The 26,432-nt window shown below is 58.9% G+C and overlaps 1 protein-coding gene across 5 annotated transcripts in view; it reads left to right on the top strand.

Annotated features, from left to right (window-relative positions):
• Positions 1-674: 674 nt before the first annotated feature.
• ATP2B3 (ATPase plasma membrane Ca2+ transporting 3) overlaps positions 675-26,432 on the top strand; it is a 47,457-nt gene continuing 21,699 nt past the window's right edge. For all 5 annotated transcript variants that reach the window (XM_017880793.1, XM_017880792.1, XM_017880795.1 and 2 more), the window contains exons 1-17: positions 675-1,006; positions 5,919-6,116; positions 6,229-6,486; positions 6,878-7,003; positions 7,605-7,730; positions 10,766-10,807; positions 12,488-12,652; positions 13,276-13,490; positions 14,117-14,359; positions 14,696-14,937; positions 17,671-17,905; positions 21,457-21,636; positions 21,738-21,825; positions 22,319-22,425; positions 23,477-23,668; positions 25,144-25,357; positions 26,068-26,279. In XM_017880793.1, the coding sequence (XP_017736282.1) occupies positions 799-1,006; positions 5,919-6,116; positions 6,229-6,486; positions 6,878-7,003; positions 7,605-7,730; positions 10,766-10,807; positions 12,488-12,652; positions 13,276-13,490; positions 14,117-14,359; positions 14,696-14,937; positions 17,671-17,905; positions 21,457-21,636; positions 21,738-21,825; positions 22,319-22,425; positions 23,477-23,668; positions 25,144-25,357; positions 26,068-26,279 (3,051 nt within the window). In that variant the 5' untranslated portion in view covers positions 675-798. The remainder of the gene's footprint in view (positions 1,007-5,918; positions 6,117-6,228; positions 6,487-6,877; positions 7,004-7,604; positions 7,731-10,765; positions 10,808-12,487; positions 12,653-13,275; positions 13,491-14,116; positions 14,360-14,695; positions 14,938-17,670; positions 17,906-21,456; positions 21,637-21,737; positions 21,826-22,318; positions 22,426-23,476; positions 23,669-25,143; positions 25,358-26,067; positions 26,280-26,432) is intronic.

Raw genomic sequence — 26,432 nt, 5'->3', positions numbered from 1 at the left:
CCCTCTTCTCCCTCCCTCCATCCCCCTTTCCCTCCCTCTCTTTGCCCTTCCCTCTTGACCCTCTCTCCCCTCCCCTGTCTCCCACCCTTCCTCCAGGCCTCTTCCTTTCCTCACCCCTGGCCCCCCAGGTAATCTCAGGGCCACAGAAACCGTGAGCCACTAAGGCCACACCAGAAGACCACCAGGGACTCACAGCATGCCCGCTGCACAGGGCGCATCTTAACCAGGCAAGAGCAGGGAGTGAACCGGAGTGGACAAGCCCAGGACTGGTGGTGGGGCACGGGCAAGACCAGCCACCGATCAGTCCCAGCACACTGCCCTCACTTCAGCGTGGGTTCCCGAATGAATTTGGGGGGCAGTGAGAGCCTCTGCCTCCAGCTATAGCTAGTGTTAGCCACTGCAGGGCCCCGGCAGGAGGCATCGACACTTCCCCTTCCCCATCTGGGCAAGCCCTCCAGTTTCTGGGCACCCATGGTGGGCAAGACCCCGGAGTGACCTGGCTTGTGGGGCCTGGCAGAGCATGAGGGCCACTGGCCCAGCCTGGGAGGTGATTTTTGCACTTCGAGGGTCATGGCACAGACTGAGTGAAGATTTGCAGAAAATATTCTGGAAGATGGGATCTCAGTTGTGTCTCAACCACTCCCCTGGCTTCTTCTCGCCTCCGTCTCCCCAGGTGTCCACGCTTAGCAGCTTTCTCACCACTGCCAAACCTTGCCTGGGCACTGGGACCGTAGGTGGCCGCCTGTCCCCAGCTGTGGCTGAGCCAAGATTGTACTTGTGAAAGGCCTGACAGGCAGCATGGGCGACATGGCCAATAGTTCCATCGAGTTCCACCCCAAGCCCCAGCAGCAGCGGGATGCCCCCCACGCTGGAGGCTTTGGGTGCACGCTGGCAGAGCTGCGTGCCCTCATGGAGCTGCGAGGGGCCGAGGCACTGCAGAAGATCGATGAGGCCTACGGGGATGTCAGCGGGCTCTGCCGGAGGCTGAAGACCTCACCCACAGAGGGTAAGTCCCTCTCAGGCTGCGTGCCACCCAGTCCTGCTCCCAGCCTTCAGAGGAGCATCCTGAAGGTGTCATTACCCCCAGGGCTGGCCAGGGTCAAGGGCCACCTGTGCCCCTCCTCTCAGCCATTTCCCTTGAGGAGGAGATGCCCCAGGTAACCTGGGTCCTCAAGGGGGTGTGACCTGACCCCCTCGTCCCCGCACCTCCATAATCAGGAGTTCTCTGCTCTATAGGGCGAGGTTGGGGAGGAGGAGATGGGTACCTCATGGGATGCACACACAGGCGGAATGGGCCCCAAACAGAAATCCTTCCAAGGAACAGGGCAGGGTGGGGAGGAGGAAGACAGCCCCATCTCTATATTTGGAGATTCCCGGTGTGCTCAACCCTGTGTTCAGTTAAGGGGGATCATAACAGAAGGAAGGGGTGCAGGGTGCAAGCCTTCGGAGTTGCGGGTGACCAGGGCCACTCCTGGGAAGAGAGAGGATGGCCTGGGGATGGCACAGAGCCATTTGGCTCTGGCGGGAAGGGGTGGCTGAAGCTGGGGCACAGGAGGCCCAGAGTGCTGATCAGAGGTGGCACTGACTGGCCACAGGCTGTCCCAAAGAGGCACCAGCCCAGGGCAGTATCGGTCTCACTGCTGAGGGAGGCTCTAGAAAGCCCGGTGAGCACTGTCTAGAAAGATCTGGGGTGGAGGCCTGACTGTCCCTGTGGGAGGCAATGCTCCACCCGGCTTTGTGAGGCCTGCCCAGCCCTGGTTGCTGGGGTCTGCAATGAAGCGGGGACCCCCAGGAGCCAGGCCCAGCCCCAGATTCCAGGAGCCACAGTATTCTCTGGCCCTGCATGCCTGGCAGGGCTGCTGGGGCTATCCCAGCCTAGTGCCAGGCCTGTGCCCCAGCCAGTGCGGGCTGATTTGATCTGCTACCCGTCTGGGCAACGCCTGGGCCCACCCATCTCCTCTGCTCCCAGCCGCGAGGCTCCTTGGCACCTCCAGCCTCCCACTCTGCCCTCACCCTCAACCCAGAGACTGTTCTCCTGTGGCTCCGGCCTCGGCCCCATCTGTCTGCAGGTGGCACTCAGGCTGCAGGGAGGAGTGGAGATGGAGGACGGGGGCTGCAGGCCAGGTCAGGAACTCTGGGGTCTGCCTGGGTCTCCCTAGCTTTGTTCCCTGGAGCTGATGCGCCTGTGACATCCTGCCTCGCCGCCGCACACACCCTCGCGGTGCAGCTGCTGCTGGGGCCGATGTCTTTGGCTCCACTCCCGAGCATCTCTTGCCTTCCCTCCTCCTTGCCCAGCCCCCGAGGAGGCTGGGTGGAGGGCCATTTATCCACAAGGGCTCTGGCCTCTCCCAGATCAAAGGAAGCAGATGGGCCTCAGCTGTCTGCTCTTCCCCCTGTCTGCCAGGCCTTGTTAAATATTTAAAATGTCAAGGCCCCTGGGAACCTGCCGGATTCTGCCATGGAGCTCAGGAGCTCTTGCGTGCCTGTGGAGGCAGGGCACGGAGAAGGGCAGGCACACAGGTGGGTGGCTTGGCCTCTGACGGGCTTCCAAGCACCTGGGTCCCCAAGGCCACAGTGCAGGGAGCCGGCCAGGCCTGGATCTGCTGCCCACAGAACGAGCAACAGAGGAGCCCCTCCCCTCTTCAACCCTCAAGGTCCTCGGGCTTGAGCTGTCAGTGTCAGGAGCGGGTGACTCTCTCCCCGCATCCCCTAGCCCAGCCGTGCACCCAGACCTGGTGCTCAGACCCGCCCGCCCCTCAGTCCACCTCAGACACAAGGGTCTGAGCCACGGGGACAGCTGGCTTCGTTGTGCCCCAAGCCCCATGCCAATCCCCTGACAAGGTGGGCAGACTTGGGGCTGCCCAGGAGGCAGGCACTCCCCCGTGGGGCAGGTGTTTTATGGCGCATGGTGCCTTGCGGGAAGGGAATTTTATCTTCTGGCGGCACACTCGTCAATCCACTGCCCTCCCTGCCTTGGGAGCACTCCAAGAGGATTCCAGAACCCATCCTGGAAACCACACTGCTGTTGTCAGGAAACCTGGGTCTCAGGCTGAACTCAGAGTTGGGTTCGCCCGGGAACCTGGCCCCACCCGGTCCCCCTCTGGGCTCCACAGGCAGTACTGGAAAGGAGGGGCGGATTAGCTGGGAGCCGACACGATATGCTCCTAATCCAATTCCGATGGCATCTGGCCTCTGCTCCAGGCAGGCAGCCCATCTGTGTCCATGCCAACTGGCCAGCCCCTGCCTCCATGCCCTGGACCTAGACTGCCCTTGGGCCTGCTGGGGAAGCATGTGTTCCTCTTCCCTGTCAATGGGTGCTGTGGTGGGGCAGCCATCAGGACCCCGAACCCACAGGAAGGCTAAGGCCACAGGGCCAGGCCGAGGGCAGCTGCCTGTGTAGGCCAAGGAGAAACGAGCAAGGCTGCAGCTGCAAGGGCAGATCAAGGCCAAGGGAGAGGCTGATTAGGGTGAGGGAGCTCCTGGGGAATGGGCCAGGGGTCCCGTCTGCTCTCAGGGACAAACTGGGCATGTGAGGTGGGGCAGGCAGGAGGCAGACTTGCTTGGAGGCTCCAGGCTAAGGGCAGTGGATACCCCAGGTGTTTGGGGAGCCTCCTCTGTCCCTCTCCCTCCCCAGAAGCCCCGCGATTAGCATGTGCGTGCTCTCAAGTCACTTGGGGGGTCTTGTACTCCCTAGTACTGTCTCCACCTGGCTTAGCTCCTATAATTCCAGGAGACAGTCCCAGTCCGGAGCGAGGTGCACACCCCTCAGTTGGGTCCCTGGTCCCCAGCCCCCTCCCCACCACCCAGGAACTGAGGTCGTGAGTTACCCCCAGGCTCCCAATTGGGGCAGGCTCGGGCCTCAGCAAGAGGCCTTTGGCTCCTGAAGAAACCTGATCCAGGGGGAGAGAGGCAGGGACAGCTGCGGCTCTTCTGGGTGAGGAGGAGGCCATGTGGCCATCACCTAGCTGGGGCGAATGAGCTGTGGCTTTGCAGGCGACAGCTTCTGTTCCACTGCGGCCAGGGTTACCCCTACCCCTATCCCTCCTCAGAAGCCCCAAGGTTAGCATGCGCCTGTTCTCCAGTCATCTGGGGAGTCTTGTGTGCCTTCCCAGACCCACTGTGAGTGCCCCATGGGCTGGGCCTGGGCTCTCTGGTCATCCCGTCCCTGCAGCAGATGGCAGGCGTAAGCCCAGCTGCCCAGGGCTGGGAGCTGCAAGCTGCTTTCTGTCCACTAGGTGTCAGTGTGGGTCTGGTCATGGCCGCCACAGCACCGGGCGCCGGGTGAGCCCCCGGGAGGGCTCCTCCGCATCAGCCCGGGCTGAGAATCCTGGCGCCAAGGGTGAGGCCAGAGGATGGTGTCATGCCACATGCCTACCCTGGTAGAAGGTGACTGAGTGGGTGTCTAGGCCTGGATGCCAGTCACACATGTAAGCTTCCAGTACCTTCAGGCCAAGGAAGACTGAGAAGTGAGCATCCTCAAGGATGACAAGTGACAGAATTGGATAGGGACAAGTGGCTCTGATTGTGAAGGCAAAGTCCATTTGGGGCTTCTGAGTGGCTCTGGGTGTCATTCAAGTAGCCATGTAGACAAGCTGTGAGCCCTGGCTGAGGGCTCAAAGTTGGCACTGGAGCTATATTAGAACCAAGGCAGCTGGGTCCTGAGGGCCCTGTGCTCGCCGGCTCCTGTCGGGCAGCGTAGGTTCTGTCCTGACCTGGGCCACAGGCCAGAGCTCTGACTCATGGTTACAGGGCCCTCTCCACCTCCAGCCTCAGTCGCCTTGTCTGCGCCCTGCAGAGAGCAGCTGATGAGCAGCCCAGGGTGGGCAGTGTCTCCCTGACCCCTGCGAGGCCATGCAGCCCAGAAAAGGCTTGAAGACTGCCCAGTCTCCTCCCTCAGCACCGTGACTCCGGTTTGGCTTCTCCCTGCCTGTTCCCCACCGGGAACCCACTCCCATGCCTCTCTTTCCTCGCGCGACACCATTCTTCCTCTTTGGGTCTCTGGATCCAAGAACTTGCATCTCCCACTAACTCTCATGCTCCCTCCCCACTGCTTCTTCCCTGAGAAACTTCTGGAAAGTAGGCCTCCATTCCCTGTTGCCAGCAGCCGCAGGCACCCTGGAGACTCCCGATCCCTTGGCACTGGCCATGCTCATGCCCTAGTCCCTCGGGCCCTGCCCACCCTCTTTGCAGGCTGTTCCTATCCTCACATGTTGGGGTGTGTGACACTGCCAGTCTTTGGGACCGGCTGGCCCTATCTTACAGAGCTGGGGAGTGGGGTGTTGGTGACAAGTCTGCTCAGGGAATTCATAGGCTAGGAGCGAGAGAGGTGTTTCCTGACAGGCACAGAGCCTTGGCCTAGTCTTTGGCATCTGGTGCCATCCCTGCCTCCCCTGATTGGTGGCCCTCCCCATGCCTCCACTAAAGTGCCCTGGACACTTGCTCTCCTTCCCAGGGGACGGTTGGCTGTTCTCTTCTGTCCTGTCTCCTAGCAACCCTTGGCTGTACCTGGCAATACCCTGCTGGGTCCCCTCTGTGCCCCCTTGTTGGGTCCTGTCCCCTGCCTTCCAGTGCCCCCTCAGCGGTAGTGTGGAGGTGGCCAGGATAGCACAGGGACCTGGGACCTGCTGGGGTCCGGGAGCCTCCTGGACTGTTTTGTCATCCATGTGTCAGGAGGAGGATGGCTAGGGACTCCCCGTGACAGCAGCCAGAGGGCCGCGTGCTCACTCCCACGTGCACACCCCCAGCGGTCTGCAGAAAGGCTCCTGTCTAGAGGCAGAGCCAGGCGCTGGCCAGATGGCCCCAGAGGGCTGCTGCCACCCGAGGAGCAGTCAAGCAGGGCCACGTAGGAGGCCTGGGACACACAAGGCCGGCCCGTCCCATCCCATCCTCTCGTTCTGTGCTTCCCGGGCACCATGCAGGCCTGGCAGACAACACCAATGACCTGGAGAAGCGCAGGCAGATCTACGGGCAGAACTTCATCCCCCCCAAACAACCCAAGACCTTCCTGCAGCTGGTGTGGGAGGCCCTGCAGGACGTGACCCTCATCATCCTGGAGGTGGCTGCCATCGTCTCTCTGGGCCTCTCGTTCTATGCGCCGCCGGGAGAGGAGAGTGAAGGTAAAGCCCGGGGGTCTGGGCTGGAAGGAGGGGGAGGAATGGGGCTTGAGATGAGAGAGGGTCACAGGATGGTGACGTCTCCTCCACTGCTTCCCTTTTGTCCTTGGCACAGCCTGCGGGAATGTGTCAGGAGGCACAGAAGATGAGGGTGAGGCCGAGGCTGGCTGGATAGAGGGGGCTGCCATCCTGCTGTCTGTCATCTGTGTGGTGCTGGTCACAGCCTTCAATGACTGGAGCAAGGAGAAGCAGTTTCGAGGCCTGCAGAGCCGAATTGAGCAGGAGCAGAAGTTCACAGTCATCCGGAACGGGCAGCTCCTCCAGGTCCCCGTGGCTGCGCTGGTGGTGGGGGACATTGCCCAGGTCAAGTACGGTGAGTGCCCTGGTCTTCACCTACCCTGTCAAGGAAGCTCGGCTCCTGCTTCTGGGGAGGGTAAGCCAGAGGAGACCCCCAGCACAGGTTCTCCCCGGTGGCATGGGTGCCGTCACCTGCAGGAGGCCGGAGGTGGGGGAGGTGGAGGGGGAGCACCGGGCAGGGCAGAGTGGGAGAGTTTCAGACACAGCAGGCCCCCCAGGAATCAGCTGTCCCCACAGCCTCTGTGGAGGGCTTCCCCTCTACAAAGGATGCAAATGTCCTCGTTCCCCAGAAGGAGGAAGGCTCCCAAGTCCCTTTCCCAGGCAGCCCACGGCACCTAACGGGACCTCCCCTGGGGCAGCCGGGAGGAGGTGGTGAGGAGAAAGGCCTCTGCTTCCTGGTGTTCTAGGTGACTTGCTGCCAGCTGACGGCGTGCTCATCCAGGCCAATGACCTCAAGATCGACGAGAGCTCCCTGACGGGCGAGTCTGACCATGTGCGCAAGTCAGCCGACAAAGATCCCATGCTGCTGTCAGGTGAGGGCCACCCTCCTGGCCAGCCTGGCACCAAGGGGCGTCAGCAGCCATGTAGCCCAGCAGGCGGCCTGGACAGGATAATGTCCACCAGGGCCTTCCAGCATAACCATCAGGTTGGGACTCTGAGGACTCCATCCACCATGAGGCCTGATCGTGGCAGCTCCAGCCACAGGGCGAGGCAATTGGCCCTCCAGGCCCAGGAGAGTGCTTTGTGTCCTGAATGGGAAGCCCCAAGCAGAGAGGCTTGCGGGGGTCAGCACAGCACTGTGCTTCTCCCAAATCCAGCCCCTCGACAATATCCAGTGGGGGTAGTGCTCCCTTTCCAGAAGCTTTCAACGTAGCCCAGTGTTTAGCCCAGTTGGAAATGTAGTGTGAAATGGGACAGGAAGGCTGAAGGCCCTAAGTGGGCCCTGTGGGCCTCGGGGTCCCCTCCAAGCCATGGAGGAGGCTTCAGCCTAGTTTTAAGGTGGACACAGCCTCTAGCGGCCTGGACGCTGCATCCCTGCTTCCGGGAGACCCTGGGAGACAAGTTGTGGGCATTGAATATGTCTCCCACTGGGTGGTGCAAATTCCTGTCTCAGTCTCTGTGTTGCTGTTCCAGGCACTCATGTCATGGAAGGTTCTGGAAGAATGGTGGTGACCGCCGTTGGCGTGAACTCACAGACAGGCATCATCTTCACGCTGCTTGGAGCTGGCGGAGAGGAGGAAGAGAAGAAAGATAAGAAAGGTAGCGCAGCAGTGCCACCAGTCCCTGGCGCTGGTGGGAGCTCCTTCCGTGCAGCCCATTCTCTCTTTGCGGGCTGGTGCCATTGGGGACTCAGGGAGAGCCAGCCTAAGTGGGTGGGAGGCTGGGCCCTCTCTTTTGATTCTCCTTGGAGACTTCTCTTCTGAGGATTTTCCCCCTGAGGGCCGGCAGGCCAAGAGCCCCTCCAGTGCTGTGGACAGGGAGTTCCCCTGAGACCACCATCCCCAAAGGCTTCGGGATCCCATACCTACCTAGGCAGGAATGGGGTCAAAGGGACAGAGGCCACGAGGTAGCCAGGGAGGTGGGGGTCAGAAGTCAGAGGAGGCTGGGACAGGTGAGGGCAGGGCGCCCACCTGTGGGTGGTGGCCCTGCCCTGGAGCTTACAAAGCTAGGCAAGCCTGAGCCAGGAAGGCCCATTCCTTGCCGTATGGCTGGAGCTGTCACCACCAGGCCCTGCAGTGGGTGGAGTCCTCAGACCCTCTAACCTGAGGACTATTCAGAGAGGCGCTGATGGACAAGATCAAATTGCTGTCACAGCCCCTTCTGACTGGGTGGCCTTGGTCTGGCCTGGGCTTGCCTTCTGGCCACTCCTGCAGCCAAACCACAGTAGGGAGCTGCACCCGCATGGGAAAGCTCTGTTTCCTGCCAGGGACCTCCAGCCAGGGCCCTGGGGCCAGTGCGCGGGGCGTGGGGACGTGGGGCAGGCAGTCAGGGCCCGGGGGAAAAGTCAGCCCTGACCCCAGGAGGCAGCAAGGGAGTACCTGGATGACCCTCTGTGGCCTGGAAGCTTCCATGAGCCCTGCCTTCTGGCAGCCTGGGCCTGTGTCTCCCTGTACCGGCTCTTCTTTGTGGCACCAAGTCCTGTAGGGCTCAGTGCAGTGTCACCCCAGTGAGTGCCCTGGGGGTGCACAGGCAGATGGGCGGCCCTGGGCCTCATCTGGGCTGGGCTGGAGTCCCTAGGCCTCTGTCCTGTGAAGCCCAGCTGCCCCTGCCTGGGCTGCTTTCTCATACCTTGCACACATGGCCCTCTCCCATCGTCCATAGGAACCCACGCTCCTCTGGAGTCTCCGGCCACCCTTCCCAAGCTGCTCACCTTCTCTCTGTACCTTAAATGAGAGTGTCCTCCCTAACTGTTCCAGGCCTCTCTTTTTTTTTTTTTTTTTTTTTGAAATTGACAAGACCACTCAGCCTCTCCCAGGCCCCACCCGCCCCTCCTCTCTAGCACCCTCAGGCTGTGCTACTTGGGAGTAAGAGCTAGAGGGCTTCCTGGAGGAAGGGAACCCTGAGGGGGCCCTGGAGGGAGAGCAGCAGCTGACCAGTTGGGGAAAGGGTAGCAGCAAGACCAGGGGCCTCCCTGCTCACCCTCCCCATCTCTCCCGCCCCATCCCCATTGTTTGGTGCAGCCTGCCCAGTACATGCCTAGGATACTTGCCTTCTACCCGCACCCAACCCCCTATTTCTTGTCTCTTGACCTTGACTCCTAAGCACCTTTCTCCAAGTGTGCTTCTCCTCCTCACCTTCCCCCCACTCCTGCCTCTTCGGCAGGGCCCAGCCCTCCTCTTCCAGCAATAAAGCCCTCCTCTTCCAGCAATACTCATCCCAGGCCTCCCCCTGCCTCCCTCCTCCAGAGGCCTCCCAGGGCCTGTGTGCAGGCTGGGTCTGGAGTCCATGCTTCCTTCAGGCCCCCACGGCCCCAAGGCTCTGCTGTCTCCCCTGCTGTGCTGTGCGGTCATCACACTGCCATCTTGTGTCCATGGGGGTCTCCCCTCCCTGCAAGAAGGCCCTCTATGCCCACAGGAACCCTGGGCGAAGAAGGCCTGATCAATGCCCCACCCCTGGCTGAGGGAAGGGGGGGGGCTCTCCCTGCTCCCTGGGGACCCCAGATCCCAACCCCAACTGCCTGGGAGCCACCCGGCACCATCTGTGTCCCTGGATGCCCAGTGACATGAGCCATTGGATGGGTGACTGTCCACAAGCCCCTCCTGCCCTAGTTGGTTGGATTCCAGAGCTAGGGCTGGTGCAGATGGGCCCCCCAGGAAGTTCCTCTAACTGCAGCTCTCAGAAGTGGGGGCTGTGCCACCACCTGAGCCCCTGGATAGGGCCACTTGGGGCCAGCCTGGCCTTCCAGGGCTGCTGGGTGCTGTTGCTCAGGCTGGCACTCCTGTGCAGTAGCCCTGGGTTGACCAATGAATGACCTAAAAGTGCCCGGCAGAGTCCTAGAGTCTCATTCCTTTGTCCCTTTAAAACACACACTGGGGCCAGGGCAGTGGCTCACGCCTGTAATCCCAACACTTTGAGAGGTCAAGGCGGGTGAATCACTTGAGGTCAGGAGCTCGAGCCCAGCCTGGCCAACATGGCGAAACCCCGTCTCTATTAAAAATACAAAAATTAGCTGGGCGTGGTGGTGTATGCTTGTAGTCCCAGCTACTTGGGAGGCTGAGGCAGGAGGATCGCTTAAACCTGGGAGGTGGAGGTTGCAGTGCTCACACACACACACACACACACACACTGAGCTAACTGCTGGAGGTGACTGCAGGGAAAACCGATCCCTAGGCAAGGAGAGCTGGGTGCTGTCTGCCTGGCTTCCAGGGGTTAGGGGCCATCTAAGTGAACCCCTTGAACTGGTTTGCAAGGAGCAGACATCCTGACCTGGGGAGGTTCCAGCTTCCAGGAGCCTCCCACTGCCAGCTATGTGTGACCCAGGGACTTTCCAAGGCTGGCTTTAGGGGTTCACTGTAGGGCTGAGCTTAAGGCCCAAGGGGGAGCCCTGGGCAGAGGTCTGGCTCAGAAATGCCAGTGTTCATGGTGACCGTGTGCTGGGAAGTGGTGACGGGGTGAGCCTGGAAAGGACGGGGCATGAAGAAGGTGCTGCGGTGGGCAGTGCTTAGGGTCACCAAAATCAGGCCCCTCCTCCCCACCCCTCTGCCACGCGGCCCCCAGGCTGTGCTGTGCATGTGCATGTATGTGCCACACGGTGTCCTGAAGCCTTCGTGTCTGTCATTCCTCTTCCATTGTAGGCAAGCAGCAGGATGGGGCCATGGAGAGTAGCCAGACCAAAGGTAACGGGCGCCGCTGCTTGGGTACCACTAGCTTGGAGCCCTGGGGGTGGGGCTGGTGGAGGGCACAGTGTGGGGGGAGGGTGACCTGCCTCAGTGGCAGGAGCAGCACTTGGAGACCAGGTGAGTGGGCTGCACAGTCCCGTCCCGGTGCAGAGGGGGAGGAGAGAGCACACCCCTGGGGCTGCACAGGGCATCCTGGCCACGGACACTGCTGGCAGCTCAGCCCAGCCACGTAGAGGAGACCTTAGCCCAGCATGAGTGGGCGCCCCGAGTCCACTCTGGCCAGATGAGAAAACTGAGGCCCAGAAGGGCTGACTCGCCTGAAGCTCTGGGTCCCAGTCAGTGTTTCCCAGGCCAGCTTCCTTTCAGCCAAGCCTGTGGACCTGGGAGACAGAGTGGTCCGCTGAGGGCCAGAGGCCCGGCTCTCCTCTCAGCCCCAGACGCCTGGCAGGTGCCGACACCCTGGGGCCAGCGTGCGCCTGGCTGTGAGACGCAGGAAGCAGGAGACAGGGTGGGGGGACGGGGGAGGAGGCTGGCCGTGGCCCACGGAGGAGAGGAGATATCGGCCAATGCAGCAGCCAGCTCTAGGTGCTGGGAGGCCATGGGGGACAAGGCAGGTCCTGACCCTCAGGAAGGTCACAGGCAGAGATGACCCAGGCAATGCCCAGTGTGGAACTGGGTTTGGGAGGGCACTGGGGGACAGTCCAATGGCTGGAGCCCTGGGTCGAGGAGGTGGCAGCAGGTGGGGCACAAAGCTAGAGGGGACCAGCTGGGTGGGGCAATTGTGTCCTGACGCCACTCGGAAGAGGAGCCATGGCGAATGGCCTTGGGCTGGCAGGTGAGGAGGAGCAGGAGGAGACAGAGGTGATGGTGGTAGTGCCAAGAGCCCCAGTGGATCGGGGACCAGAGTAGTGAGGGAGAAAGACGAGTCTTGCTCTCCCAGGTTGCTGCATCGGTCCCGGGGCACAAGAGGGAGGTGGGGTGGCCAGGATTACTCTGGGCCATGGAGTGGGTGCGACCAGAACTTGGCAGGGAGGGAGATGAGGAAGTGACAGAAGCAGAGGAGTGGGTAGAGGAGGGAGCCAGAGTGGGGGACACACCCCCACCATGTCGAGGGCAGCAAGGATGAGGAGCACAGGACCCACCAGAGAAGAAGGGAGAGGAGCCGTCTGCTCCAGGGGAGAGACAGGGAGGGTGCTGGAGGGACAGATGGAGCCTGAACAGGCGCAGGGCTGGCTGGTGGGAGGAGAGTGCATGGGGCTCCTGGGCCTCCCTAAGGGAGGTAGGAGGTGGCTCGGACACCAGTAGGCAGATGAGTCAGCTCAGGGTTCTGGAACATTCCTTGGGCCAGAGGCCTCTGCTCGCAGGTATTATTTGGGGCATTCCAGGACTGGTCATCCTGTCTGTGTGCCCAAATTCCTTGTGCTGTGTCTGTCCTCCCTTCTCCCGAGAGAACCATCTCTGTCCCACCCAGAACAGTGCTGGAGCCACTCCACCCACCCCAAGAGGGCTTGGGCTTAGGAGGCAAGAGATGGGAAGTTGATAGACTTGAAATAGGAGAGCTCCACTGAGTCCCGTCTCCTCTCTATGGTGTGGCATGTCTTACCCTACAAAAGCCCCTTGTAACCCCTTCTCCCCAGCCAGGCACTGACCTTGGCCATGGGGTTCCTCTGTGTGCAGCTAAGAAGCAGGATGGTGCAGTGGCCATGGAGATGCAGCCCCTGAAGAGCGCAGAGGGTGGGGAGATGGAGGAGCGGGAGAAGAAGAAAGCCAACGCACCCAAGAAGGAGAAGTCTGTCCTTCAGGGGAAGCTCACAAAGCTAGCGGTGCAGATCGGGAAAGCAGGTAGGGACAGCAAGAGGTGGCGGGCCCAGGCCATCGACTGGGCGTGGAGGACACTGGGCTCCTGGAGATGAGCCCAGGCTGTACAGAGCAAGTGGGAAGGAATGTGGCAGGTGAAGTGTGGGCCAGGCAGCCAGGGGCACAGGCCAGGGCCGGCAGTGGCCATCGGGGTCTGCTGCAGCCCTTCCCTAGCGAGCATAAATCCCAAACCCTCGACGAACACCCCAGGTCACACACTGAGCCACTGCCCATGAGGTGCCCCTACCCAAGGCTCAAAAAGCAGCTGGGGGCAGTGCAGGATAGACGCTTGCTAGTCCTCCCCAGCGGTAGTGCAGGATAGACGCTTGCTAGTCCTCCCCAGCGGTGCCTCTTTTGCCATCAGGCCACAAAGTCCACTCCCCAACCCCAGCAGGACTCCAGAAGAGGCCACGCAGAACCCCCTTGCAAACAGGCCCCAGCTCACCTGCTGAGCCAAGCCCGGGCTGTTTATCCTGAAACGCAATGCAAATCTACAAGGCCTTCACAAATGCCTCCAAGACCATGCCCATACCTCCTCTTCTCTCTTCCTGTCCCCTCCTTCCCTCACCCGCGGCAACCCCTTTCCTCTCCTCCCTCCTCTGTGGCAGGGCTGGTGATGTCTGCCATCACCGTCATCATCCTGGTCCTCTACTTTGTGATCGAGACGTTTGTTTTGGAAGGCCGGACATGGCTGGCAGAGTGCACACCAGTCTATGTGCAATACTTCGTGAAGTTCTTCATCATTGGTGTCACTGTGCTGGTCGTGGCTGTCCCAGAGGGCCTGCCGCTTGCTGTCACCATCTCCTTAGCTTACTCTGTCAAGGTAATCATAAAACTTACAGTTGATACCGTTTACAGACTAGGAAACTGGGGTAAGAAGTCACTGGGCACCTTGGCAGCAGTATAAACTGGGGGACGTTTGGGATGGCTCAAGGGAGGAGAGGAGGTGCCGAGCAGGGACCCAGGGGGCAGCTTTGCTGATCTGTCAGCTCAAGTCCCTGGGCATGAGATGCGCCAGAAAGCAGGCAGGCAGTGGAATACCCAGGGGTCAGCATCTGCACAATGTGGGCAGTAGGACGGAGGGGCCAGGAGGCAGTGGGGAGGCGTGGAATCAGCAGAGGGCCTGGGACACTGGGAGGCAGTGGGAGGAGTGGAGGGAGCCAGGAGTGGGGTGGTGGGGTGGGAGAGCTGCAGGGCTGGTGGGTAATTGAGAGGGGGCTTGGGCAGGGAAGGTCCCGGGTGCTCATCCCACCCCCACCGTTGCATGAGGTTTCTGATGCCTTATAGCCTTGCTATTGGCTCAGGGCTGACCGAGGTCCCCAGTGTTCTTAGTGCCACACGTGGAGCTAACTGAGCAGAACAGAGTCGCGCGGTGTTTGTGTTGATATCTCTCACTCCCCCACCCCAACAAGCACCTGGGCCAAATGCCCATACCCTTGCCCTTTGCAGAAAATGATGAAAGACAACAACCTGGTGCGCCACCTGGATGCCTGCGAGACCATGGGCAATGCCACAGCCATCTGCTCTGACAAGACAGGCACGCTTACCACCAACCGCATGACCGTGGTCCAGTCCTACCTAGGGGACACCCACTACAAAGAGATTCCGGCCCCCAGCGCCCTGACCCCTAAGATCCTCGACCTCCTGGTCCATGCCATCTCCATCAACAGTGCCTATACCACCAAAATACTAGTGAGCTGGGGCAGGAGCGGGCGGGCAGGGCCGGGGGTGGGAGCAGGGGAGGGACCTGGCCAGGGTGCCAGGTGAGCTGTTGCAAGGTGCTCATTGGGCCCCCCCTTGAGAAGTTTTGCCCAGAGCCACAGTGGTCTCTGGGGTGCTGCTTACCCTCCTGCCCGTCCCTGGCCTCACAGGTGGCTCTGGCTGTAGCTAAGGCAGACCTTCCTCTGCTCCCCGCCTGCCACACCCTAACAATATGGTGGCCACAAGGGGGCAGAGCTGGGGCTCCAGGGGCAGCATGGAGGGTGGTCTCAGGCCCCCCGTGCCATGCTAGCGCTCCTCATCTTGCAGCCTCCTGAGAAGGAAGGCGCCCTCCCACGCCAGGTGGGCAATAAGACAGAGTGCGCCCTGCTGGGCTTCATCTTGGACCTGAAGCGGGACTTCCAGCCCGTGCGCGAGCAGATCCCGGAAGACAAGCTTTACAAAGTGTACACCTTCAACTCGGTCCGCAAGTCCATGAGCACAGTCATCCGCATGCCCGACGGTGGCTTCCGCCTCTTCAGCAAGGGGGCCTCAGAGATCCTGCTGAAAAAGTGAGTGAGCAGCAGGGAGGCGCCGGGGTATATGCAGAGTTTCTGATGCTATTGTTGTGGTAAAAGAGGCCGAACATAAAATTCACCATTTCAACCACTTTACAGTGTCCAGTTGAATGGCATTAAGTACACTCACAATATCATGCAACCGTCACCACTAACCAGTTCCAAAACACCTCCATCACCCTGGAAAGAAACCCCAGACCCAGGAGCAGCCCTGCCCACTCCCCTCCCCAGCCCTGGCACCCACTCATGTGCTTCCTGTCTGGATGGATTCGCCTGTCTGGACATTTCCTATAAAGGGACTCATACAGTGTGTGGCCTTTTGTGTCTGGCTTCTTTCCTTAGTGTAAAGTTTTTCAGTTTCACCCAGGTATTGGACCTTCCTTTTTTGTTTTGTTTTGTTGCTCAAGCCATCCTTTTACCTCAGTGTTCCGAGTAGCTGAGATTACATGTGCATGCCACCACGCCCAGCTAATTTTTAAATTGTTTGTAGAGCTGGGGTCTCATCATTTGCCCAGGGTGGTCTTGAAGTCTTGGGCTCAAGCGATCCACCCATCCCGTCCTCCCTAAGTGCTAGGATTACAGGAATGAGCCACTGCGCCCAGTCTGAACTTTCACTCTTTCTAAGGCTGAGTAATAGCCCATTGTATGGTAAAGCACATTTTGTTGGTCCATTCATTCATTCATCCGTGTACCAGTACGTGAGTCGTTTCCACCTTTTGGCTGTCGCGAGTCACGCTGCTGTGAACATTCATGTACAAGTTTTTGTTTGAACCCATGTTTTCAATTCTTTTGCGTGGACATCTAGGAGAGGAATGACTGGTTCATGGTGTCCACCAAACTGTTTTCCACAGGGGCAGCAGCATTTCACATTCCCACCAGTGACATAGGAGGGTTCCACCTTCTCCCCATCTTCAACAGCACTTATTTTCTGGTGTGTCAGTGCTGATGGGGGGCCATCCTTGTGGGTGTGAGGCAATATCTCCTGGTGGGTTTGATCTCTTTTGATGTGCTGAGTGGCCATTTGCCTGTCTTCCTTGGGGAAATGTCTGTCCCAGCCCTTGGCTTGGTGCTGAGTTGGGTTGTTCGTCTTTTTACTGGTGGGCTGTAACATTCTTTATGTATTCCAGATCCTAGATCCTTATCAGCTATGTGATTTCTACACATTCTGTCCCATTCTGTGGCCTGTCTTCACTCTCTTGATAGTGTCTTTAGATGCACAAATGTTTTAAATTGTGATGACGTCCAGTTGATCTATTTTCTTGTTGTTGCTTAGAGATGATGAAAATTTTCTTAGAGATGATGAAAATTTTCTGGAATTGGAGACTGGTGATGGTTGTGCAACTCTGTGACTATACTAAAAACCATTGAATTATCTACTTTAAATGGGGGGACTGTGTGGTGGGTGAATTATATCCCAATAAAGCTATTAGAACAAAGTGAGGGAGAGCACACAGCGTCACCTCCAAGTGCTCTGGCTTCCCCACTCCCACTCAGCCTTCCCGCACTCTACACCCTTGGCCTTGGCGTCTCTGTCCCCCACGCACCTGGCTCCTCATGACTGCCATCCCAGGGCCCTCAGGGCAGGGTCCTCTGCAGAACGCCCAGGGCTCCCCAAAGGCCCAGGCCCAGCCCTCCTTCCTGCGTTCAGCGGACTAGACCACCAAGTGCACCCTGCCTGACCCACAGCACTCTCCCGAGAACTCTGCCAGGTGCAGCGTTCACCGCCAGGGCCAGGACCACCTCCTCCCTGGAGCCATCCCTGCTGGTGTGGGGGCCTCAGCCCTCTTTCTGTGCTGCTTTTTTGGTGGGCACTGGGGGACACTGAGGCACTGAGGATAAAAGGCCCAGCCCAGCTTCACTCTGCTGGCTGTGCATACATGAGCAAGTTACTCCCCCTACTCCCATGCCTCAGCTTCCCCGGCAGCATGGAGATCACAGAATACTTATCTCTGGGGAGGGGTGTGAGGACTCTGTGGGTGAATCCACATCCGTAGGAGGCCCTCCGTCTGCACAGCTTCTGTTATGATAATTTCCTTCATCACCAGCCTCCTGTTGAGTGGCAGCACCTGGCACTCACAGCCCCACTGGCTTCTTCCACCACGCCCACCTCTGTGGCCCTCAGCTCCTTTGCTCCCTCCTCTCCCCACCTCAATCCTCCTAGTCCTGTCCCTTTTGAGAAACTCCTGGAGTTATGAGTGCTCTACTGAGGCTGTGGCTGCCTGAATGTGGTTATAGCGATTGTCCACAGACTTCAGTTTTTGCCCATGTTCCACCCCCTTGCCCCATGAAGTCTCTGGTGGAGCTGCCATGAGCCGCATACTCCTGCCTCCCTCTCTCCTGGTCTCTCAGCCTGCAGCAGTGCATGAGTGTCCTGGTGCCTTCAAGCAACAGAAATGGATTCTCCCCCAGTTCTGGAGGCCAGAAGTCCAAATCAGGGCGTGGGCAGGGCTGAGGCCCCTCCAGAACATCTCAGGCAGGACACATCCTGCCTCCTCCAGCTTCTGGTGGTGGCCGCCAGTCCTTGCATTCCTCGGCTTGCAGCTGCCCCTCTCTAATCTCTGCCTGTTGTCACACAGCCTTCTCCCTGTGTGTCTGTGTTCTCACATGGGGCTCTCCTCTCTGATAAGGACCCCAGTCCTTGGCTAAGCCCCCAATCCAGTGTGACCAGAGCTGTTTCCTGTTGTTCTCTCCCCACCTCCACCTCATCTCTGCCCACCCCTTGCCTAGGTGCACCAACATCTTAAACAGCAATGGCGAACTCCGAGGCTTTCGGCCTCGGGACCGGGACGACATGGTGAGGAAGATCATTGAGCCGATGGCTTGCGATGGCCTCCGCACCATCTGCATCGCCTACCGGGACTTCTCTGCAGGCCAGGAGCCCGACTGGGACAACGAGAACGAGGTCGTGGGTGACCTCACCTGCATAGCTGTCGTGGGCATTGAGGACCCCGTGCGGCCCGAGGTAGCCCCTGCCTTCTCTGTGAGCTGCCCTGGTAACTGTGCCCTCTGCCCGAGCTTGTTCGGACTGGTAGGGGCAGCCTTCCTTCACACATAGTTGCTGCGGTCCCTCCGTAGTACACTTGAGCCCTGTCCTGGGTGCTCTCGCCCTGGCACCCACACAAAGGCTCTGTCTTGCCTGCTGGAAGGCCTCCCCTGCTTGGCCTATGGGCCCAACTCAGGCTCCACCTTCTACCAGGTAAGAAGGTGGCAGTGGCAGAGAAACCGTTGACATTTGGGATCTGATCCGCCCAGGACTGATGGACTGGAGGTGGTGCTGAAGCCTGAGGGGACACAGGTTTGGGGGACAGGGTGGGCGTTTATTGGTTGAGAGTTTGGCTGGGGCTACTCAACAGTCAGGGCGTCCTGTGGGGAGCTCACAGCAAAGGTCCTGGCGGGAGAGGGAGGCCAGAAGCATATCTCCATATGGATGATGCCACCAGGGGAGTCCAGACGAGGGAGACCTTGAGGGCTGTGTGGCAGATGCCACAGTCTTGACTCTGGGAAGTCACTTTGTTGTTGAAAGATCCCAGACCCTGGAGAGTGTGGCGGATGGCCGGCCCCGGAGGGAGAGTGCAAGGTATGGGGTACCCCTCTGTCTCCCCAGGGCCTCTGCATGGCACCCGCCTCTGTCAGAAGCAGGGCCACTTTGATCCTGCCTATCACCCTGAGAACTTGTATTTGTAGGAGCCACCCTGGGGGTGCAGGTGCAACCCGGGAGGAGAAGCTTCTGGGCTCTCCTTTGGGAGACAGGTATTCATGTATTGGCTCACGTAGCAAAGACACTTGATTCAAAGACAGTGCCTCTAAACGCCAGCCATGGGGTCATGTCAACAGAGCAGCCCTGTGCCCCAAGGAGAACATGGTCACTACGCCTGGAGAGGGAGCACCTCAAACCTGCCCCAGGAGAAAATGGGTGGTAGCGGAGGACAGGGGAGAGAAGTCCAGCGAGGGCAATGGGCCCCACAATGGTGGGCAGTGGCGTGAGTCCCGGACCCCGCTGAACCTGGGAGAGCAGAAGGAGAGGGTGCTGGTGAGGTGAAGCAAGGCCACACTTGGGGACAGGCTTAGAGGCCTTTCCCTTCAGGAGCCATCAAGTCCCTCTGTTGGACCAGGGAGCAAATGAAGCACGGAGCAGAGGAAGGAATCTTGCCAGAGGGTCCTGGGGAATAGGGACAGCTCCTTCCCAGCTTGAGAGTGGCTGAGAGAGAGTCCAAGTGGTAGACTACAGTGACAGGGCCAGGCTGTGGAGGCTGGGCAGACCCCCACAAAGACTGGCCAGCCTGGTGGTGGCTGAGGACACACAGAGGGCCCAGTGAAGTCCTGGGTGCCAATAACAGGCAGTAGGCACAAGGGCCTCACTGAAACCTGCCAGGGTGCTTGGAGATGTGGCACGGCTGCAACCAGAGGAGGGCCCGCGGGGCTGGGCCCTGGGGGACCACAGGAAGCCTGTGGTGGGGGTGGTATTGATGCTGGAGCTGGGCCAGCGGAGGGCACTGGCAACTTCTCCAGACACCTGGCTGGCTGCTGTGCTGTGGGGCCTTGGGGAGAAGGCAGGGAGCAGGGCTGAGCAGGTGAGGAAGGACAGCCTGGCCTGGCCCTTTGGGGCCATGGGGAAGAAACCGGGCTACACACACTGGGCCTGAGGAGGCAGGAGGCCTGGGTTCACAACTGCTGGTTTTCAGGCTCGTCATGGCCACTTGGTGGCAGCAGAGGGGTGGCTTCCAGACGTTTCAGGGACAGGCATTCACTGGCTCAAAGGAGAATTGTCTTCCTGTGGCTCATGATCTTGTTATCCAGCACCCCAAGATCCTCAGAGAGTAGAAAGTGTCCCCGAGGCTGGCAGCGAGGCCACTTGGTGGCATTTGCTGCAGGGACCATTGGATCACTCTGCCACAGCCTGAAGTGGGGCCCCAGCTGTCTCCCTGACAAAGATCACAGCCCCCCTGCCCATGGCCTCAGGGGCTGCCAGCATGCAGGGACTCCCAGGTCAATGTCCTCCCCTGGCCTCTCCCGGCTGCCCCACCCCTGGCTCCCGCTCTTGCGTGTCTACTCCACCCACCCCAGGCTCCCTAGGCCTGGGGGCTTGGCCACACCTAGGCTTCTGCACTCACCCGACAGTGCTCACAAGCCCCACTGCCTAGGCCTGACCTCCTCATTCAGGTTCCCAAACTCTGAACCTGGCTCCTCTTCTCCTCTCCCCTTGCCCCTCCACCTCAGTGGCATCAGCTGCCTGACCCTGTCTCTCTGTCTCTGAGCCTGAAGAGCCACTCCCTGTCCCCCCACCACTGGCACAATGCCACCACCTCCCGGCCGGTCTCCTGACTTCCTGCTCTCAACCCCGTGCAGTGCTTTCCACTCAGCACTGGGGAACCTCTTTCTCTTTCTCCAGAATCTAATATGATGCAGGTGGCCCCCAACTTTTATCAAATTTTTAACTTGGTGCAAAGGTGATGCGCATTCAGCAGAAACTTTACTTTGAGTCCCATACAACCATTCTGTTTTTCCCTTTCAGTGCAGTGTTCAGTGAGTTACATGAGATAATCAGCACTGTGTTCCACAGTAGGCTTTGTGTTCAATGCTTTTGCCCAACTGTAGGTTAACGTAAGTGTTCTGAGCACGTGTAAGGTGAGCTGAGCTAAGCCATGATGTTTAGCAGCTTAGGTGTATTAGATGCATCTCTGACTTATGGTATTTTCAGCTTATCATGGGTTTATCGGGACCTAACCCCATCGTAAACTGAGGAGCATCTGTGTTTGAAAAAGGAAATATGCACTACACAACCAAAGCTATGTTCTGCTTCCCCTGGAGAGGAGAGAGATATGTTGTCCTGCAAAACTACACTAGGAAAAAGATTAACTCCTGAGAAAAATGTCTTAGGTTTTATATTGTTTTACAATGTCATAATAAGCTACAGAGGCAAGTGAGAGAGGAGTCCAGGTGCCCACCTAGCCATGGTGGACCCTTCTGGCTACCTGGGAGCCCTCGAGGTGGCTGAGGGTGCGAGGCCCCCTCCTCCTTCTTCTTTAGAGCTATGTCCCCTGCCAGCCTGTCTGGAACCCAGGCTGACTCTGGCTCAGCAGCCCCGTGTCTGTTTTCCAGCTGGAAAATGAGGTTGACAGAGCTGGGTGATTTCTATGGTCACCCAGGTGACCTTTCCAGACACGAATCTGATGGTGCCCCTGAACAGTGTAAAGCTTCCAGTGACTTTTCCCTGCCATGCCTCTGCCATCAGGGCCTAGATCTGTGTCATCACTGGTCCCCAGGGCCTGGCACTCCCAGGGCCTGACACAGTGAAGGAGGCAAGCACCTGCTCATTGCGGCTTGGCTGGGGCAGGACAGCCCTGCCACCCTCTGGGCCTCCTCTGGGCCCTGCATGGGGACCCATGGTTTGGCTTTACTGTCATCTCTGCTGGACTTTGGGCCGCCTGCAGATCTGATGGAGGAAGGGGTACTGCCTCAACCCAAAATACGTCTTGCCTCGATGACCCCACCCACCTCTCTTGTCTCTTCTAGGTCCCTGAAGCTATCCGAAAATGCCAGCGTGCTGGCATCACAGTCCGCATGGTGACTGGGGACAACATCAACACGGCCCGGGCCATCGCAGCCAAATGTGGCATCATCCAGCCCGGGGAGGACTTCCTGTGCCTGGAAGGGAAGGAGTTCAACCGGCGGATCCGCAACGAGAAAGGCGAGGTAACACCCAGCTGTCTGCCACCCCAGACCCTCTTCTCCTCCCCCCAGCCCCCTGTGTGCCCGCCCTAGCTCTGCAGCGTCCTTGTGCTTCCCCTCCCCAGATAGAACAGGAGCGGCTGGACAAGGTGTGGCCCAAGCTGAGGGTGCTGGCCCGGTCGTCTCCCACCGACAAGCACACGCTGGTCAAAGGTAGCCGAGGTCCCACACCCCTTTCCTGGGGTGGCCAACCTGAGGTTGTCTGCTTCCTGACACCAAAAGCCAGGTTCCCAAACAGGTCCCCAGGGCCTGCCTAGGAAGCTGGGTCCATTTGTCCCATTAGCCCAGAGCAGCAGGGCAGGGGCCCATGAGGGAACCAGGGTTCGGGGAGGGCCAGTGACTCACTCCAGATCACACAGCGAGTCTCTAGAAGCAGTGGGTCTAGAGCCAGGGACCCAGGGTCGTGTCCCCAGGCCCTAAGCAGATCCCTACCCTCCCACCCTGGCCCTGTCACTCAGTGAGACTTGCTTACTTATTTGGGGATAGGAGATGATCCAGGTGACAGGGAGCACATATGACTGGGACAGTCAGGACGGAGCAATCCTGAAGGGTTTTCACAGCCAACCTACCCCCATAGCTCCCTGGGCTACACAGGGTTGTGGTGACAGATGGCTCCAGCCCTGCCCTGCCCTGATTTGTCTTGCAGGGATTATCGACAGCACCACTGGCGAGCAGCGACAGGTGGTGGCTGTGACAGGGGATGGCACCAACGATGGGCCGGCCCTCAAGAAGGCGGACGTGGGCTTCGCCATGGTAAGCCACCTGGTGCCAGCCCAACTCACCATGGCAGATGGGGCCTGCGTCTGTCCCACGGACATTAGCTTTGCACCAGGAAGTGGGAGCCAGTGTTGGGGCAGGTTACAGAGTGCCTGAAGGGTCTTTCTCTTACATCCTGGCCACTTGGGCCGGCGTGGGCTTGGCCAGTCAGGGGACATATGGTTAAAGGCATCTGCTGTGATGCCCAAGGTGACAGAGGGCCCCAGACATACTGTGGAGAGGAAGGAGAATGGGGGGCGGGGGCTCATCACTGATGGCATTGCCCACCCCCAGTCCTCTCTAAATGGACTGTCATCCCCAGATGAGGTGAGCAGAGTCCCCAGATGTGCTCTTCCTCTGCACTTCCTTCCTGTTGCTCACCCACTGAGTAGGGTGGCCCTGCAGACGTCACCCGCGTGGCAGGTTGCAGCCCCACAGTGGCCCCACAGCCACTGAACACAGCCGCTGAACACAGCAACCTGGCGAGCCCCTCTCCCTGCCCTACCGAAAAGGAGTGCCACCCTGGGAGCCCAGCCCAGTCCTTCCCAGCACCCGTAGCCCAGAAGGGAGCTCCAGCCCAAGCTTCAAGAGGTGGCAGCTGTCACAGGGCCAGGCTTGGGGCAGAGGAGAGGGCTGAGCAGCTTGGCACAGCTGCAGCTGCACCTGCAATGGGCAAAGACCCACCCGCCCAGGGTGTCCGCATGCAGGATTTCCCATGGCTCCTTAGCCAGCAAGCGTCTCTGGAGTGCTAAGAACAGACCACACTGCTTGGTGGCCACGTGGTGGCAGCTGGGCTTTATGTGTTTATGAGCAAAGCCCCCCTCACTGTGACATGTGACAACTTAGTGTTCATAGTACTAGAATGTGTTGCATAAAAACAGCAACAACAACAACAACAACAATGCTGTTTTTGGCTTTGGGGGGCGGGGTGGGATGTTATTCAGAAGGGGAGGGCAGGGAGTCAGCCCACGTAGGCCAGGTGATCATGGGGGCTGGGGAAGGGGCCCCCACAAACACTCTGTGTGTGTGAGTGTGTGTCACCCCCCAGGGCATCGCAGGGACCGACGTGGCCAAGGAGGCCTCCGACATCATCCTGACGGATGACAACTTCACCAGCATCGTCAAGGCCGTCATGTGGGGCCGTAACGTCTATGACAGCATCTCCAAGTTCCTGCAGTTTCAACTGACGGTCAATGTGGTGGCCGTGATCGTGGCCTTCACAGGCGCCTGCATTACTCAGGTGAGTACTGGGGGCTGCCGTGCCCCCGCTATAGGACACCTGGGCTCAGGCCTGAGGGCCAGATTGTGAGAGTGAGGGTTTTGTTTTCTTTGCTGCAGATTATTTTAGTTGACATCAAATTCACATGCCAAAAATTCACCATTTTCAAGTATACAATTCAGCACTCAAATTTTGAGAACATTCACCATGTTGTGCAACCATTGGCTCTATCTAGTTCCAGAAGATTGCCATCATCTTAAAAAGAAACCCTGTGCTCTTGAGCAGTCATCTCCCCATTTCTCCCCCAAACATCCCAGCCCCCAGCAACCACTCACGGGCTTCCTGGGTCTATGGATTTGCCTGTTCCAAATACTTAATTCCTGTGGGATCAAATCATATGTGGCCTCTTGTGTCTGGCATCTCGCTTAGCACCGCGTTTTCAGGCTCACACACACAGAGGGCAGGACTTTCTGCCTTTTCATGACTTCATAACACTCCATGGCACAGATTGCCACATTATGTATGGCTGTCCTGATGGACACATAGCTTGTTCCCACTTTTTGGCTCCCGTGAATGGTGCTGCCAGGAGCATCTGTGTATGAGTTTCTGCGTGGGCTGTGCATCCCATGGGAACCCTTTCTCAATAGTCCCATTTTCCCCATTGGTGAGTGTCCAGATTTTCTTCGCCCCCCCTTAGAAAAGGGGGGGCAAATAAATACCTATTTGTTGCTGACAGGGATTTAAATTGCCTGCTGCTCAACTTGGTCTTTTCAAAAAAATTTTTTTAATTGAGATAAAAATCACCTAACAAACTTCACCAGAACCATTTGAACCTTATGAAAGTAGCTAACTCAGAGGTTTATATTCCTCCGCAGTGTCGAGCAAGCATTGCCACTGTCTATTCCCAGAACACTCTCATCACCACCCCAAAAGGACACCCAAACCCCGTGAGCAGTCACTCTACTCCCCGAACCCCAGCCCCTGGCACCCACTCATCTGCTTTCTCTCTCTATGGATTTGTCAGTTCTGGAAGTTTCCTATGAATGGAATCAGACAGTACGTGGCCTTGTGTGTCTGGCTTCTGTGAGGCTGATTTTTAACCAACAACTCAGAGGAGCTGAGAAGGAAGGTCCAGTTCAGAGTTTCTGCCTCCTCCTGCCCCTGTGGTGCAGGAGACAAGGAGAGCAGCCCTCACTCTGTTGCCCCCAGTGGCAGACCCCATCGTCGGGCTGTGTTGTGGTCTGGGGTTTTTCACCTCCTGCGAGGGATTTGGAGCACACCTGCTGCCAGGTGAGAGAAGGGAGGCGGGCACATGACAGCCCAAAGAAAACGCCCTGCTAGCGTAAAGGCAATGTAGGGATGGAGATGTCTGTTTTCATGGGCATGAAATCCTGGTGATGTGGACCCCATGAGGAGCCCCCAGGAGCTACTGGGTTTCCACCCCCAACCTTCCCGGGCAGGCGGCCCATGGAAAGGTGACTGCCTCCTCTCCGTAGGACTCTCCTCTCAAAGCCGTGCAGATGTTATGGGTGAACTTGATCATGGACACGTTTGCCTCTCTGGCCCTGGCGACAGAGCCACCCACGGAGTCGCTGCTGCTGCGGAAGCCGTACGGCCGTGACAAGCCCCTCATCTCCCGCACCATGATGAAGAACATTCTGGGCCATGCCGTGTACCAGCTCGCCATCATCTTCACCCTACTGTTTGTCGGTAGGCTGGCCAGGGGCACACGGGAGGCCTTCGGGACACTGTCGCCACCACCCCGGGCTCAGATTCTGTCTGGTGTGCCTCCACTTGTGTCTCCGGGCCCAGTACGGGGTGAGACGCTGCAGTTCTTGACTGGACGGCACACAGGGGAAGGAGCAGATGGGCCAGGCTAGCAACCCTGCAGCCAGGCCTGCTGGTAGCCTATAGCTCTTTCTCAGCCTCTCCTCCCAGGCCCCTGAGCAGCTGAGAAGCAGTTCATGTCTTGACATCCTGCCGACAGCTGTGTAGAGTAGGCAGCCTCTACCCAGCCTCAGAGTGGCCACGGTAACCCTAGGAACAGAACAGCCCGCATTTACCCTGTGAAGATTGCTCCTGCGGAGTGACTGCGGTGTCGCGCTGGAAGCTGTGAGGGAGGGGGGCTTGCAAGAGACAGGAAGAGAAGGAGGGCATCTGAGGATAGCCAGCATTAAGAACATCCCTTCTTAACCTCTTCCTTCCTGCCCTCAGGCTCAGGGTCTGGCCCCTGGCCCAGTGGGGTCTCAGGACTCTGGTTGGTTGAGCCTGGGGTAGGTGTGGCTGCCTTAGGCCTTGGCTGTGAGCTGGAAGTGGCCATCCCCTGAGACAAGGGACCCATCTCGGGAGCTACACACCACAGTCTCGATCCTGAGTCATGCGCTGAGGTGACTGTCTGAGTGGGGAATGTTGCTTTCCAGGGGAGCTCTTCTTTGACATCGACAGCGGGAGGAATGCGCCCTTGCACTCGCCACCCTCAGAGCACTACACCATCATCTTCAACACCTTCGTCATGATGCAGCTCTTCAACGAGATCAATGCCCGCAAGATCCATGGCGAGAGGAACGTGTTCGACGGCATCTTCAGCAACCCCATCTTCTGCACCATCGTTTTGGGCACTTTCGGGATTCAGGTAGGAGGGGCGGCTCTACTCTTGGCATCTGCCACTTGCAAAAGGTGGAGGTGGTGGGCTTCAAGGCCTCATGTCCACCCCTAGTACTGGCCTCCCCACCTCCACTCCCAGAAGAAGCCCCAGCCCACCTGGCTTTCTTGTAGCCCCCTGTCC

Source organism: Rhinopithecus bieti, unplaced genomic scaffold (assembly GCF_001698545.2).
Source record: "Rhinopithecus bieti isolate Rb0 unplaced genomic scaffold, ASM169854v2 scaffold_12667, whole genome shotgun sequence".
NCBI classification, from domain to species: domain Eukaryota; kingdom Metazoa; phylum Chordata; class Mammalia; order Primates; family Cercopithecidae; genus Rhinopithecus; species Rhinopithecus bieti.
The sequence above is the reverse complement of the archived record's forward strand: the minus strand, read 5'-3'. Positions and strand labels throughout refer to the sequence as shown.